Source organism: Sturnira hondurensis, unplaced genomic scaffold, assembly GCF_014824575.4.
Source record: "Sturnira hondurensis isolate 20B ecotype Veracruz unplaced genomic scaffold, ASM1482457v3 Scaffold0004338, whole genome shotgun sequence".
Taxonomy (NCBI): domain Eukaryota; kingdom Metazoa; phylum Chordata; class Mammalia; order Chiroptera; family Phyllostomidae; genus Sturnira; species Sturnira hondurensis.
Window position 1 is genome coordinate 3,750,091 of NW_028076969.1, and position 17,088 is coordinate 3,767,178.

The window sequence follows — 17,088 nt, forward strand, 5'->3', positions numbered from 1 at the left end:
TTTATCTTCTATCTTCAATCCTATCCAGAATGTAAGGATATTAGCTGCGTGTTAATTGTTCCTTCTTATGTACAAGCATAGCTGTGTGTCACAAGATTTAGGTTAGTTTTCCAGTTTAATTTCTTCCATTATAAAACCAATGCATAATTACTACAGAAAATGTTAAAAATGTAAAAGAGTAAAACAAAAGGAATTATTCATAATTTATCACTAGAAATTTCAATTTTCTGATTTTTCAATGTGCTCATATGTAACTGTTTTTCTATCACATTGTTGTATCGAGATATTAGTATTTCTTTTTTTAAAATATATTTTATTGATTATACCATTACAGTTGTTCTATTCCCCCCCTTCATTCCCCTCCACCCGCACACTCCCTCCTCCACCATTCTCCCCCCCTTAGTTTATGACCACGTCTCTCAAGTTCTTTAGATTCTATATTTCCCCCACTATTCTCACCCTCCCCCCTATCTATTTTCTACCTACCATCTATGCTATTTTCTGTGCCCTCTCCCCCCTTCTCCTCCTCCCATCCCCCTGTTGCTAACCCTCCATGCGTTCTTCATTTCTATGGTTCCACTCCTGATCTAGCTGTCCTCTTGGTTTGCTTTTGTTTTAGGTGTGGTTGTTAATAACTGTGTGTTTGCTGTCCTTTCACTGTTGATATTTTTCATCTTCTTTTTCTTATATAAGTCCCTTTAGCATTTCATATAATAAGGGCTTGGTGATGATGAACTCCTTGAACTTGACCTTATCTGAAAAGCACTTTATCTGTCCTTCCAGTCTAAATGAAAGCTTTGCTGGATAGAGCAATCTTGGCTGTATGTCTTTGGATTTCATGACTTGGAATACTTCTTTCCAGCCCCTTCTTGCCTGTAAAGTCTCTTTTGAGAAATCAGCTGACAGTCTGATGGGTACTCCTTTGTAGGTGACTGTCCCCTTATCCCTTGCTGCTTCTAGGATTCTCTCCTTCATTTTGGTCTTGGCTAATGTAATTATGATGTGCCTTGGTGTGTTCCTTCTTGGGTCCAACTTCTTTGGCACTCTCTGAGCTTCCTGGATTTCCTGGAAGTCTATTTCCTTTGCCAGACTGGGGAAGTTCTCCTTTATTATTTGTTCAAATACGTTTTCCACTCGTGGCTGTTTCTTTCCCCCTTCTGGTACCCCTATAATCCGGATGTTGGAACGTTTAAAGATGTCCTGGAGGTTCCTAAGCCTCTCCTCATTTTTTTGAATTCTCATTTCTTCATTCCTTTCTGGTGGGATGTTTTGTTCTTCCTTCTGGTCCATTCCATTGATTTGAGTCCCAGTTTCCTTTCCATCACTATTGGTTTCCTGTGCATCTCCCTTCATTTCAATTAGTTTAGCCTTCATATGTTCCTCTAATTTGTGACTATAATCTACCAGTTCTGTGAGCATCCTGATAAATAGTGTTTTGAATTGTGCTTCTGAGAGCCTGGCAATTTCTCAGTCGCTTAGAGTTATTGGCTCTGGGACTTTGAGTTCTTCTTGCACCATCTTTTGGGCTGTTCGTGCCTGTTAGGTAGCAGGACCGGAGCCCTAAAGTGTTCACTAGAGCAGGGCAACTAAGTCGCTGGGTTGTGACGTTGTATGTGGGGGCGGGGTCAACGAGGAGCAATGGCATCCCGTCTGCTGCCTGCTGCCTCGGTCCCCACCAGCCCCTGCAGGCACCACCGGCACCACGCCCACGTGTTTCGTTCCACTGCATGCGAGTGTGCCACCGCCGTCAGCCCTCCACCACTGGGTTCGCCCCCTGGGGCCTGTGTGGTCCATCTCACTGTGCGAGAATGTGCGACTGCGGTCAGTCTGCCCCACACGCCGACTGGTTCCGGGCTGCCTGCGCGCCGAGGTCGGGGGATCTGTCCTGCCCGACCCAGCTCCGCTGCTGGCTCCGCCTCCTTTACTGTCCCGTTGAATGGTTCGTAGTTATCGGACTTCCGTATAATTCTGTTTTCTGGTCTTTGGGTGTGTCCTAGTTCTCTAAACCTTTGTTGTATTCAAACTTGGTTGTGGGAGAAGGCACAGTGTTTCCACCTATGCCTCCATCTTGGTGGATACTAATATCTCTCGAGATATTAGTATTTCTTAATCAGGGCATATACCTGGGTTGCAGGCCAGTTCCCTGCAGGGAACGCATGAGAGGCAACCATGCAGTGATATCTCTCTCCCTCTCTCCTTCCCTTCCCCTCTAAAGATAAATAAATAAAATTCAAAAAAAAGATATTAGTATTTCTTAAGTATGAGTATTTACTGAGGGTTTCCTGTGACCTCAGCAGCAGACTACACTTGTTAAATGTATTAATAACTATTTTAATCCTCGCAACGACTCTATGGGGTAGGTATTTTATTTATCCCAATTTTGCAGTTAAGGAAAATTTTTTAAAAGACAAAAAGCAATTAAGGAAATTGATATTTAGAGAGTTTAAATAGCTTGTCAGAGGTTACAGAGCTCATTGCTGGCTTGTAAAGTAATAAATTGCAAACTCTAGAATGTAAGTTATCAATACCTTCAGCTCTCATTGGAGTATTTTTAGTGAATGTGTGCTATGGTACATTTTTCATATGTTCACTTTCCATAAAATCTCAGTGGCTACATTGATGGGTGTTATGAGGGCCACAGGGGAGAATTTCGTGTTTCTCATCTGCCGACAGGACAGATGCTGTGGTGTGAATGGTCCATCGGACTGGCAGAAATACACGTCCGCCTTCCGGACGGAGAACAACGATGCTGACTATCCCTGGCCTCGTCAGTGCTGTGTTATGAACAAGCTGAAAGAACCTCTCAACGTGGAGGCCTGCAAACTAGGAGTGCCTGGTTATTATCACAGTCAGGTGGGTCCTTTCCCCGCAACGCCCGCCAGAAGTTCCTTCGGTGCTCCGTGGAAAACATACTGGTTAACTCTAGGTAACCGTGTTTCAGTAAGGGGCTCTGCATCCTTTTTCCTATCACTTATATTAATTGTTTTCTTCTCTGTTTGTGAATGCTAACCTAGGGCTGATCTGAGAAATTTTAATAAAATTAACAGAACATGAGAATAGCAATAGCCAAATCCAACTTTATTTAAATGAAAATGATCTGTACAATAGATAGAATTGGTACCTCAAAAATCTATTTTTAAAAAATGTGAATTGGAAGGAACAAAATATGAAAAAATAATGTTTTGCCTGTTCCAAAGCAATGTTAATTGCTAAGGGTAAATGCAGTAATTATATATCCACATAATGTAGGATATTACAGTCTGGAGCCAGATTGTAATATCCTACAGTAGTAATGTAGGATAGTCTTAATAAAATATTAGAATAATGATTTGGGTAGAAGGTAATTAACATCCAGATGGTTTTTTAAAAAGCATCTCCAGCCTAATGAGGATGATATAATGATGATGGAAACTAACAATTATTGAGGACTTAAATGTCAGAAACTATTCCAAATGCCATACATATATTAACTAATTTAATGCTGAAAGGTGGGTGCAGTACAGTCTCTACTTTATGAATGAGGCACTGAAATACAGAGATTCCAATAAATACCTTGCCCAAGGTCTTGCAGGTAGTAAAGGGTAAGGTGAGGCCTCCAACGCTAGCAGTGTGGCTCCAGAGCCTGGACGCAAAGCCACAGAGAACTTGGAAATTCTTCCAAAAGCCCTGAAGAGAATCCTCACCCATGAATGGTCAGCCTCTAAAATGCTGAGCACTGCTTTGCAAGTAACCACTTTGAGGAAAGTTGGTTGCATGCCTGTTCATTAAGTAATCCAGAAACGTCAGCTTTTTTAGTCTTGGAGGAAATAACACAAAGTGCACCTCCAGAATGAAGGGCACAGCACCGCTGACCGTTGGCCGTGCCCAGATGGGTGCCTGGGCTAGGATCCGTTGCATTCATCCAGAAAAGGAAAACACAGATCATTTTGCAGAGCTGTTCAAATGAACCCCCATTTAGCTTTTCAGCAGCATTGTTTTTGAATTATTAGAATCAGTCATATTTACACTGCTGTAAAAAAATTAAATGTATTGCCTATAACTACAATGTGCAATGTAATTGTCACTCTCAGGAGTCATACAATGCTTTCAGTATTTCAACCCTGGAACTGGCCCAGGCAGACATATCTTGATTGCACTGTCATTGCAAACAAACTGTATGATCTCTTTGAAAGGGGCAAAAAGGATGGGTTTTTTTTCCTTATCTGATGTTGCTTTCAGATAATCACTTTATCTCGCAGCAATACTATTCTAATCTAGTCATAAGGGATCGCTACACCTATTTTACAACCCTTCCAGAACCAGCCCTTACACTTCCTTGGCCACACCTTGTCCTTAACATTTCCACCTCCACTCCCCACCAGCTGCGCGACAACTACAAACTTGTTATCACTCAACCCCACTCCAGAGTCAAGTACCTGAATTCTACAATCCCTCTTTCTGTCCCTGATTCCCTGTGTTCCTAACTTCTCAATCTCACTCATTCTTCACCTCTTTACCTAGTAATCCTTTCCCCATCTCTGTTTCCCAAATTCTTACACATCACCATTCTTCTGAGTTAGAGGGCCTGCTACTTTTCCTAGATCAATCCTGCTCCACAAAGCAACACAAGCCACCCCATTACCTCATACGCTTCTCTTCTCTTATTGCAGTTGCCACCTTGAACTAAATGGTAATTCCTTGTTTGCAAGTCTGTTTTTTCTATTAGTCTATGCGAGGGCCATGCATTTAGTTCTGTATTTTCAACACTTAGCACGATGCCTGGCACAAAGCAGGTATTGATAAATAAATGTTTGGTGGGTGGGCAAATTAAAATGAATGGCTCTTTTTCATGTTCATATTGTAGCCTTTCAAGACGTGCACTGTACAAATGAGTGCTAACAAAATTAGGGAAGTCATTATAAGTGTGGCAATAATAGAAACCATCCACGGTTATACATGGCATTTCAGATGCAGATGTGCGTATTCTTAGGAGGTCCGACTCGGAAAAGCCCACCCATTGTTAGTATCAAAGAACGGTTTGCACAGCATCGATGTACCCTGGCAGCCAAAGAGAGTAGACGGGAATGCACACGTATGAACAATGACAACTTCACTGTACTAGTCAGTGGGGGTGGTAGATGCCGCTGAGTGAACATGAGTGCTGAGTGCCGATCACATTAAAAATGACTGAGCGAGCAGAGCAATAAATCTGCATCAAATTTTGTGTCGAGTTTGAACATTGCTCTGCGGAAACTATTCAACTGATGCTTAAGGCCACAGCTAAGGGCAACTGGTGATTCATCACAACAATGCCCCCCGCTCATGCATCACATCTCCTGCAGTTTTTTGACAAAATATCAAATCACCCAGGTGACTCAGCCCCCCTATAGCCCAGATTTGGCGCCCTGTGACTTCTGGCTTTTCCAAAAACTAAAATCACCTTCGAAAGGGAAGAGATTTCAGACCACTTATGAAATTTAGGAAAATATAACAGGGCAGCTGATGGCATTTGGGAGAACTGTGTGAGGTCCCAAGGTGCCTGCTTTGAAGGGGACTGAGGCATCATTGTCCTACATACAATGTTTCTTGTATCTTGTATCTCCTTCAAAAAATGTCTCTTTTTTTCATACCATGTGGCTGGATCCTTTCCAGAAAGGCCACATACATCATGGTCCTTATGCCCTAGAAATGCAATGTGCAAGTTTTGATCACTACCTGTGGAATGTTATGATGGATGGAACTAAGAAAGGTCCAGTTAAGCACCACTATAATAACGAAAAGGCACTAAGTGACAAGAGGAGGGAAAACACTGGGTTTTTGTTTGTGAGCTCCATGAGGGCAAGACCCATTTTTGTCTTATCACAGTTGAGTGCCCAGCCCAGGGCCTGGCGCCTGACATAAGGGGACTCATACATATTATTGGGTGAATGACCACCTCTCAGGATTGTCTGGAGGAGCAAGTGAATAATGGATACAGGAGTGTTTGTGAATTATCAACTTTGTCATGTACAATGCTGTTATATTATTATGCCACATTATGTTTCATTCATTCTATCAATGTTTATCAGTTGGCTCCTTTGTGCTAGACAATTGTTCTAGAGATTCTAGAGATTCAAAAACGAATAGGGGAGAACCTCTTAGCAGTCTGGCTCCAGAGCCCAGACTCAAAAGTCAAGAAAGTCCCCAAAAGCCCTGAAGAGACAGATGATAAACACATCACCAACTACGTGATGAATTGCAGGTAGTGATGAATGCCATGACAGAAATAAAGCAGGTTTTGTTAATAGAGAACCACGGGGAAAAGGGTATTTGTCTCTACCATGGTCAGGAAGGCGTTGCTGAAATAGTATTCGCATGGAGTTCTGAATTAGGTGAGGAAATGAGCACCTCACTTAGAGAAGATTGGGGAAGAGGGTTCTAAATGAAGGAGACAGCAAGTGCAAAGGCCCTCAAGAAAGAGCATTCTTAGCTTTTTGGAGGAACTTCGAGGACATCAACATGGCAAAGCCATACGGCAAGGCCAGAATGACTGAAGGAAGAGAGGAAGACTAAGGTAGGTGTAGATCCTGTAAGGACTGAAGCTTATAAAATTTGTAGAGAGGGGTCCTCCGTAGGAAAAACAATTAAAAATACCCACACAAAGTTAGGTACAGGGCTCCCCTGACCAGTGTGGCTCAGTGGGTTGGGCGTCATCCTGAAAAGCAGAAGGTCTCTGGTTTGATTCCTGGTCAGGGCACACGCCTGGGTTGTGGGCCAGGTCCAGTCAGGGGCAGGCAAGAGGCAACCTATCAATGTTTCTCTTCCCGTCTTTCTCCCGCCCTCCCCATCTCTGTAAAAATAAATAAGCAAAATCATTTTTAAAAGTTAAAAAAATAAAAAATTAGGTACGGGGCTTTGGAATGTCCTTGCAAATAGCAGCCCTGAAGCTCAAGCTCATTAGCTTTACGGTGTAATAGCCTCTGGCAGTGAAGCTGGGGTCATAGGGAGAGGCAGGGCCATATCACGCAGGGCCTGTAGGCCATTGTGAGGCTATTTTAAGGATGACGGGAAGCCACTGGAGGGCTTGGAGCAGGGATGTGAAGTGATCTGGCTTCTGTTTTACAAGGACCCCTCTGGCATCGTGCGAAGACTAGTAGAGTTCCAAGAGTGGACTTGGGCCCATGGGAGACAAGTTAAATGGTCTTGTAGTAGTTCTGGAGTGAGGAGGACATGGTAGACCAACATGGTAGCAGGAAGTAGTACATGGTTGGATTTGAGAAACATTGTAAAAGGGGGCCCAAAGGAATTATATATGATGTCAAATAAGAGAAAAACAGTTGAGGGTAATTCCAAGATTTTTCATTTGAGTATCTAGGTGAATGGAGATGCCTGTAACATAGATGGAGAAGGATGAGCTGGGGAGAAATTAAGGCATTGCAAAGGCAGGGCACGCCTGTGGATTAACAAGGGACTGAGGCAGAACGGACAGGACCTCAAGTGGCCACCTGTAGCCACTAGGCAGGGCCTAAACTTCAAGGTCAGCCTGTCGAGGACATTTTCCTGTGAACCTCTGATTGAGGGAACCAGCCTGCTTTTTGCACTTCCTAGGAGTTCCCTGTGATTCCCAGGGCTTTAGAGGTCACTGAGAGAGCAGGTCCAGCCCTACACGTGTGTATCACGCTTTGAATAGTGACTAGAACAGAGTGTGCTGTGTAAAAACGTACTGGACTGCGGCATGCGTGAATGAATAATCTGATGGCTAAAAATGAATCAAGCTTTTTGCACACACACTGAGACTCTTCAACGTCCCACTAGAACCAATAAAGAGATGTGTTGAAACATGACATCAAGTGAAAATTTAGAAAGCATGGTATAGGGGTCCCTTCAATGATTAAAGGTTTTTCTAGACCAGAAGCACGTTTATTCAAAAACAAACAAAAGTAACACTGCCCTCAAACAAATCAGCAATAACATATTTTGGAAAAGAAAAAAATGTAGATTTTATTAAGAATACTTTACATTACTCACATATTCAATATGACAAAAATGTTAGGCTAAAATAGAAGCACCTTTTTTTAAGAAAGCTTTAATTGGAGGTGATTACAAAAAATAGCAAGACCTTTGTTAGTTACATTGAATGATAAAGACAAAAACAAAGGTGATGTAGAAAAGCTGTCTGACAGAATCATTTCTATTCCCTGGGCAAAGCACTATCAACAACTGTTAATAACTGGCATGCGGACGTGGAAATAACCTGGACTTGGATTCACTTAACAGCCTGCTTCCCCCTCCATCTCTTACTGGTTTCCTTTCACACTGATGTGGAATCTCCCCCTCCTCCAGGGTTGCTATGAACTGATCTCTGGACCAATGAACCGGCACGCCTGGGGGGTTGCCTGGTTTGGATTTGCCATTCTCTGCTGGACTGTGAGTATCACCTGGCACGTGCGTTATTTCTGAGCAGATGATAATAAGGAGAGAACTTGAGATTGCTCCTGCTTAGCCCAGCCACACTAGACTGCCTGGAAACAAAACTTCGGGAAGCTGCTGGCACCTGAGTGAGGCCAGCAGATTCCCTCGGGAGGTTCCCTGCCAGGGAAAGGATGCACCCCGTTAACCAGATCCTTCTTCTGGGTGGCTGGGATGCACTTGCCTGCTTCCCCCGGTTCTCCAAATCTCACTAGCTCATTACAGTGAGCTATCAAAGACTGCCATCTATCTAGATGGCTCTGGCCAGACACTAATTTTCCCATCTCCTTCCAAAGAGCTGCCTCAGCCAGTCTCACCCCTCCGACTGCCCATGTTACTGGATGCCCATGCAGCAAGAGGGTCCAGCGGTGGTTCTCAGCCCTGGCTATGCATCAAAGTCTCCGGGGGGTGGAGGGGTGCTTGAAAAAAACAAAGCATGCCCACACCCCAACCTCTTGCAGAGCCCGTTTTTTAAATTTTTCCAGATGATTCTAATTTCCTGTCAGGACTAAGAGTTACTGCATTAGGGAAGCAGTTCTAGACTTTTCATTTCAGAACCCCTTTATTCTCTCAAGATATCAAGATCTTCAAAGAGCTTTCGTCTATGGAGGCTATCTTTATCGACATTTACACTATTGAAAAGTAACACAGAAATTTCAATATACTTACTAATAAATCAACTGCTTGTTAGCATTAACCAGATATTTTTGTGGAAAAAGTGACTGTTTTCCACCACAAAAAGGTAATGAGAAAAGGGGCAATGAGAAATGTTTCACGTTTTTGAAACCTTCTTCAATGTGTGGCGGAGAAGCAGACGGCTGGATCCTCACATCGGTTTTGCAGTCAATCTGTTGTATATGTTGCTTAGGTTGAAGGATTTGAAGAAAATACACCCTCAGACAGATAAGCAGTCAAAAAAACAACAGGAATGTTTCAATAGCCTTACCTAAAAATAAGCATGAATATTCTTCTTCAGTATTAGACAAAACTTGACAAGTAATATTCTTAAGGGTTAGTTGCAATGAACCCTAAAACTATGTCAATGAACTTCAGGCTGTTACATTAGGATACATCACATTGGTTTGTCTTGTACTTGGTATAAATCTTTTACCCACGCACAATTCTATAACATCATACATTGGTTATTTGGAAAAATATTGATTCATCATATCATGAAATCTTCCAAATGTTGGTCGATTTCTTCATGCAATACCAAGAAATTGCATTCATTGATATTGCCACGTTGGAAGAGAATTTAAGTATCAGGATGCTAGCAAATTCATGGTGACAAATACAAGTTTTATGATTTTGATTTGAAAGCTCACATTTATCACTAGCAACAAATAGTTGTTTTCCTTGAAGCGACAGACTCACTTCACAACTTTTCAAGAAAATGTCTGCCAAACATCCAACTCTAAATAACCACAGCTCATCTGTTAAGTCATTTTTTTCAAGTAAAAATGGTGTTCTATGAAAAAATAAGCAGTTCGATGCACAACTCAAACACCCAAGTGCTTCTCCTCGAGACAACCATCCTGTTTCCATTTGCAACAAAACTGCTTTAGGCATACTTCCTTTCTGTCAGGAAAACGGGCATTTTGTTCTCCTGCAAGTGCATAGCACTGAAGGATTTGTGCCTCCACCTTGAATCTTGCTAAGATGCCAGTTTTTCCTTCCACTGCCTTTGCACCATCCGTGCAAACGTGAACAGAGCAGAAAGGGCAAATAAAGTCTTGCTACTGTTACGCAGATATCCTTTCCCTGTAGACCCCTAAAAGGGCCATCAGTTGTTTGTACGCCGCACTCGAAGAAATACTGGGATTTGTGCATCTGCGACCTACATAATTTTGTTAACCAATGTCACCTCAGTGAATTCAATAATAAATACATAAATAAAATAAATGTTGGGTTTGGGGTGAGAAACTGAGTGAGGCAGGAAGGGAAAATCAGCTCCTTTGAGAGGCTTCTATGAGCCCTCAATCCACGCTGCCAGGAGCCCCCGAGACAACCTGCACGCACCTCCCGCTGGGAACCACTGCTCCCTGAGGGCTTGTCCCTTCCCAAAGCTGGCGACCAGTGCCCAGCACAGCGGGCAGAAGTGCTTAATCCCTGTTGAGTGAATGAAAAATGATAACAGTGAAGTTTGTTTTGTGTCACGCTGGCAGAAACTATATGGGCTAATGTTTAAAGGCTTGTGAGAATCTTAGAACTCCAGACTAGTTGAAATCTTTGCTATTTCTATAAGCATCACATGGTCTGGACTCTGGATCGTGTAAGTCCTCTTGAAATTTGAAATAGGAAAGGGAACTAGGCCTATTGAAGGCCTGCTACAGAGAAGGCACTATGTCGAATACTCTTAACATTAAATCCCCACAGCAGTCACTAGATAGGTGGCCAGACTCCCTTCTTACAAGGAATAGAGAAATTCAACAGGGTTCCTAAGAATTGTGCTTAAGAAGAGATCTTGGGCACGTCCAGTTCACTGCTGCGTATGGAGGGCTTTCTCATGGTGGTTAAAGGGATAAACTCTGCAGCTAACCGCCTGGGCTTGGCCCCCAGCTTCACCACCTACTAGTTCTACGAACTTGGGTTACTTCTCTTCTCTGGGGCTGTTTCCTAGAGGGTTTGGGAAGCACTAAATTGAGTTATATGTGTAGGTATTAGAACAAGGGCTGATATATAGTAAGTTGTCAATAAACAGCCACTATTATTATTACTACTTCATTACCTCATTCAATCTTTTAGTCCTGGGATCAGCGAGGACATTATTATAACACCTTGCAGATTCAGGGGGTGACTGGCAGATCCGCCACAGATCCCATATATTCTAACCCCTGGCCGAGGCCAGTATCTTGAGTGTCTGGAGGGCAGCTGTTCATCACAAGCACTTTCAGGAAAAGAGAGAGTCCCCTGGGAAGAGAAGTTCATACTAGAAGCAAGAAACTCATATTCCAAAAGGACACACTCCAGAAGTAGGAACGCAGTAGAGGTCAGAAGCCCTGATGGGAAGAAGGAAGAAGTTTCAAGGGGCTAGTTTAACACAGAAATGACTGATGTTATTTAGGCAAGAGTACCCTTAAAGATTTGTCACAAAGCCTGAATGAGCCTAACGTCATTCTTCTCCCTAGTATGAGATGTTCCTAAACCAATTCCTTATTAATTTTTTCCCTTTTTTTTTGTTTGTATTCTAGTTTTGGGTTCTCCTGGGTACCATGTTCTACTGGAGCAGAATTGAATATTAAAAAGACAGTGTCACCATGGGCCCGCCTTCCCCTGGTGACTCTGGACCTGGTGCTGGAACTGCTTTCTCCCGACACTCCACGCGTGTGCCCCCGGGCACATGTGTCCTCACTCAAGTTGCCACGTCAGTTGGCATGGAGTTCCTTCGGGCTCTCAGGCTCCTGAAATTCTCAGCACTATTTTTACCCTGCTCTAGGATCCTACAAAATTTTATTGATTATAGGAATGGGAGACTTTGGAAAGGAGGTAATAACTACTCCCACCCCCGTTCACTTTTAATTTGGGGGCATAGAAACATTCACAGGAGCCTGTGTTATCACAGCCAGCCAAGTCTATTTGGACAGCCAATCTGCCTATATTTCTGACTACTTTGGAAAAGACACTTTCAAAGGCTTTCACTCATCTCCGTATCATCCATGTGAAAGAACCAAGGAAAGGTGCCTTTTTTTCTATGCATCTTTCACCTTTTGTTCTACGGTGGCTCCCATATACGGAGACTCAGGCGATTCTTTAAATGCCACTTTGGGATCCTTTCACTCTCCAGGGCAGCGCTCAATCTTCAGTTAGCAATGCTCAGAATTTCCTCTTGGACATTGTAGATTGATGTGTTTAGTAACCTCAGCCTCCCATTAATTAAAAGTTTTGGGCTTTGGGGGACAAAGTAGAGGCCTTTTACATATATTTACCAGTTTCAAATGGAAACAGCTTTAAAATAGAGGAGAGGCGAGCCAGCTACTAGACAGGTGATTTATGATGATTTTTGTTTACTCTCAAAATGTTTCCCTTTTGAACTATGTTTTCATTTGTGGCCCTGAAGAGAATTCATATAACTCAGCATCTGTCTTATAAATAAAGAGGGCCTTTAAATAGATTCACTTTCTTTTGTTTTTACCGGTGTCCTAATTGGTCATATATGAGTCTAACAAATGGATTTTCCAACGAATGCAAGAGCTTATTAGGCTCATGGGAATTAAAGTTCAGAAGATGGAAAATGCAACAGGGTGTGGTTTCCTGTTGGACATCAGTAACCCTGATATACAATTAAATGGTTAGAATTTCTACATTTACCTTCGCTTTTCGCTCCTGCTATGCTGAAGCCCAGAAGTGGTGATGGAGCTGCTCCCTCTCAAGTTCTTTTCCTCTCTTGCCCTTGGAAACAAGGGAAGCATCCCTGACTCCAACTACTGAACTGTGTCCTATGAAGAAAATGTACCTGTCACTTCAGGGTTCTACTCCCAGCTGACTCAGTCGGAGGGAGTAACCCAATGCCCCAGCCCCAACCAGGTTCCTGTGAGTTGGGCTGACAAGAGAGGAACAGAGGGCACGCCTCTGCTGTACCCTTGGGGGGCTAAAGGCACACATCCTGACGCACAGTTGGCCTGTCCTGCCCGTCTCACTTCATCTCTCCAGACACAGCTTGGGTGTCAAGATAAACGACACCTACACTTGGCTGTAAAAGTTCCGTCTGTGTCTTTTAGAAGAAAGAAAGAGTCAGAAGAAACTTACTCCAGGCTAAGCTTTGAAATGCATCTTTCCCATCTCCCCTTACATACACTCCTATGTCCTGGTGCCTTTTTCTCCCACTGCTAACCAGGTTTTCCGTTGTCCTCCTGCTCTCTACTGGCTGAGCAAGTCCTGTCCACCCTGCCTTCCTCTCCAGGGCTTCATGCTTTACATACAAAATTCCATTCTCCTTGTGACTGGATCTCAGCTACATTAAGATAAAACCTTTTGGAAAACTAATTCTTACTAAGGGGTGAGTGACAACTAGTGCCCACTCCCTTAATCTTCTCTGTAGGTTTTTCCTTGGTAACAGAAATTGATCTTTAATTGGTGGAATCCGAGACAGCCGTGGGAGCAGGAAAGAACTATTGTGAGGGAAGATGGCCCACCTACTGCTCCTTAAATCTTACTACCTGCCTCCTCTGCCAAGAAGTAACTAGAAAGAGTGAGTCTTCAGTTAGCAGATGCCCCACTCCCTCCAGCTAGTTTCCTAAGTGGAGCCTCATCCACCACAGAAGGTGCCGATTCCCCCAACAATGTATGTGGACAGGTTCTGCTGCTCCCAAAACTAAATAAGGCCCTGAACTGAGGTATCCACCATGTCCAAGCCCCCAACACCTGGGGAGGACACACCTTTCAGCCACAACAGACCTAGGCCCAAGGACTCCCCTACAGAAAGTTCAGCCATTTAAGACTTCTGTGCGTCCTGCTATAGGGTCTTCAGTGTAACCTCAGGGCAGTTTCTGCTCTGCCCAGTTCCTGCTTCTATCCCCCTCTGCCTTCCCTGAAGTCCAGCCTTTCCCCTCTTCCCCCTGGGGTCTGATGCTAGAAGGGGACTCACAGTGAGAACAAAGCCACTGTTCGGGGTGAGGCCCAGGCCCAGCCTCCCCAGAGCCACCTCCAGCCCCATCAGACCAGGGAGGAAAAGACAGCTGGAGAGCCCGGCTGCTGGCAGGTTGCTGGGTTTAAGACACGTCCACACAAAGCCATCTTATGAAACCTCCCACTTCCAGTCTGTCCTCCTGCTTATCAGGTAAACAAGGAAAAATGCTTACCTAACACCAGCCATGTGTCAGACTGACTCGGGGGTAAGTGTTACCTGATTGCGGCACCAGAGGGGTCATTCCGCTCTCCTGATCGGCCACTCCCTCCGCAGCTTGCAACCAGGCTCCTGGCAGGCTGTTTACACTGAGCCTTAGAAAGGCCCTAGCTCCTATTATCAGCTCTGTAGCTTTTTTTTTTTATCCCCATCAGCTGCAATAAATAGAAACTGCTTCTTTCCTAAGCAGCAGATCAGGTACTCTCTGGATACCAGTCAAGAAAAGAAGGAATCATAATAATCAAGAGAATTTGAAAATCTAATCTCCTCTCTCTTCTACTCCAATCCCAGCCAAATTGACTGACAAGCTGGGCTGTGGTTGAGGGGTTGGAAACTGAGCTTGTTTCTCATTTCTACTGACAGAACAATTTCCTTTCTCCTTCTGTATCTAGTATTTCCTCTAGTTTTTCTTCCCTGCTCCACCTCACCCAGATCCTTATCACATCCTGCACCAGGACTAAATCCAAGGAGCAGCCCAAAGGAGGCTAGTTGTAAGCTATTGAGTTTGCTTTCATGTGTGACATTTTTATAATTTGGCTCAAGTGCCCACATGCAATGAGGAGACCCAAACACAGCTTAGGAAAAAGCAGCATACCTGAGAAATGCACTGTTCCAGATCCTTCCCCAACCCTCCCCACCCCCAGGCCCCAGCGCTCCCGACACACACACCTGAGGGAGACAAACGGCCAAGTCTGGGGGCTGAAAGAGAAGCGGTACCATCGTGCTCTACTTTCTAGTGGCCTCTACTCTGACTTGAAAAATAAAATAAGAGAAGCCCCTGACCTTCAGAAGCTAGACTGGCACTCACAACAAGGCCATGCTCTTCTCCTAGTAGACGGAAACAATTGCACAGAATCCCAACCTCAGATAAGGTTACTCTGTGACCAAGATAAAATGAGGCAAACAAGGCCACTTTATAATTCTAAGCACAGTCAGAAAAACAACGTCACTGTGCCACCCACAAAACACCAAATGCACCCTCTCTTAGCTGGAACGAGCGGCTGCTACGGGTTCACCCATTACAGCTTCATTTCCCTGCTAGTCCCTCCCTACGGATAAAATGTATGGAGATCCCGTCACAGAACTGGCCCCGCTCTCTGACAGTCTCCCCTACAGAGCACTTCCTGCTTCCTCGGACCCTCCCCAAGTGACTCAATACAAACCCAAATGCTATCGTAGATTCTAACTCCTTTTTCCTGAGATACCTCATTGTTCCCCACGGTATGTTCTTGGTCACTGCAATGAGGCATAATCCCAATTCATTTTTCTGCAGATGTGTTCCTGAGGGGTCTTTGGTTGAAGCACATCACACCCTCCAAATGTCTGCCCATCCTTATTTCCTGCCTTCACGTATTTGTTGTCTATGACCATGAAACGGTTAAAAACATGAGCTTTGGAGTCAGATACCTGGCTTCAGATCCCAGCTCTGCATGACTTTGGCAGGTCGCCTGACCTTTCAGAAACTGCTTAGGAAATTATGTCTGTCTCTACGTGGAACTGGGAGAATTCAGAAAGATATGCGAAGTGTGCATTAAAAGGGTCAACCTGTAAGAAATACCAATAGGAAATTATAACATAAATCTGGTCCAAAGAACTCTGCTTGGACCGTAATCCCTGGGAACACGCCAACTAATGTCATCTTGCTTCAATTTATTGCAATAAGTTTAATGACCCAATATTTTGGTCCAAATTAACTGGCCCTCAAACAATAGCTATGAGTAATACCTTCCTAGCTAAACTCCTACTCCACAGTGGAAAAACATACCAGGGTCATCAAGATAAGGCATTTTAATGGATACATCTCAAGTTGTGTATTATTTTTAGCTACAAATGATATCTGCCTGTGCTGCCTTCACAGAGAAACCTCATAATATCCTGACAATATGATATTCCAACGGGTTTGGGGAGATCAAGATATTGGAGTCAAGAGACCCTCTTACTGACTTTGGGAAGTTACTTGAATCTGTTTTCTCTTTGCAGTATGTATAGTACCTACAGGGCTATTGGAAAGTTAAAATTAAAAACACAGGGAAATTGACTAGTAAGAAGCAGGCATTCAATTATTGTTATGCCCTATCCTTTACCAACCTCTCCCCAAGGTCCAAAATTACACAAATACTCCCCCAAACACGCAGGCAGGGTTCAATTTTATTTGCATTTCAACTTCAACAGTTGTCAATGGAATGGTGAAGACTCTGCCTGTACAGGTATTCCCCCTGGGGGTGGGTCCTCTCAACCCCTTTGACACCTATCAGACCTTCTCAAGGAAGCAACAGCTTACATATACAAGAAACTAAGAAATAGACTTTTAAAAGGAAGTTTCAAAAAACTATGAAATGTGCCTGACTATGCTCCATCTTGTGGGACATGTTCATGGCTTTTCACAGGGACTGTACATGTGTGGGACTTGGGGAAAGTGGAGGTTTCGAGTCCGGCACAGAAGGTCTCATCACACCTGACAGTCCATTCACAGAGCATTTGGGGGAAACTGTTCCAATAGGAGCTTGAGTGGAAGCGAGGGCACTATGGGCCAAAACACCAGGGGGGATGTCTGGGGGAAAGTTCAAAGACCAGATGGGAATGGAATGTACTCTTTAAGGTCCAGAAGTACCAACCCTCTCCAGGAGCCAGGACAGGGATTTAGATTCAAAAAAACTACTTCAAAGAAGGAGAGACGCCAGGTGAAGGAATTATTGGGTAATGATCTTTATAGTCGAAGACCTGAGTTTGTGCCCTGAGTTGGCCACTTACTAGCCATGGGACCTCTGGAGAGTCCCCCACCTGTTCTCCACCCCTACTTCCTAAACCTACCCTACTTA

The 17,088-nt window shown here is 43.8% G+C and overlaps 1 protein-coding gene and 1 long non-coding RNA gene across 3 annotated transcripts in view; one reads left to right on the plus strand and one right to left on the minus strand.

Annotated features, from left to right (window-relative positions):
* Positions 1-12,538, plus strand: part of UPK1B (uroplakin 1B) — a 31,485-nt gene extending 18,947 nt beyond the window's left edge. For both annotated transcript variants that reach the window (XM_037045545.1, XM_037045546.1), the window contains exons 6-8: positions 2,674-2,853; positions 8,302-8,385; positions 11,619-12,538. In XM_037045545.1, the coding sequence (XP_036901440.1) occupies positions 2,674-2,853; positions 8,302-8,385; positions 11,619-11,669 (315 nt within the window). In that variant the 3' untranslated portion in view covers positions 11,670-12,538. The remainder of the gene's footprint in view (positions 1-2,673; positions 2,854-8,301; positions 8,386-11,618) is intronic.
* Positions 7,915-16,211, minus strand: LOC118986580 (uncharacterized). Its single transcript, XR_005066411.1, has 3 exons — positions 16,202-16,211; positions 9,959-9,962; positions 7,915-8,258 (listed from the first exon to the last, which is right to left on the minus strand). It is a non-coding gene; the product is annotated as an uncharacterized LOC118986580 (long non-coding RNA).
* Between the last annotated feature and the right edge of the window lie 877 nt (positions 16,212-17,088).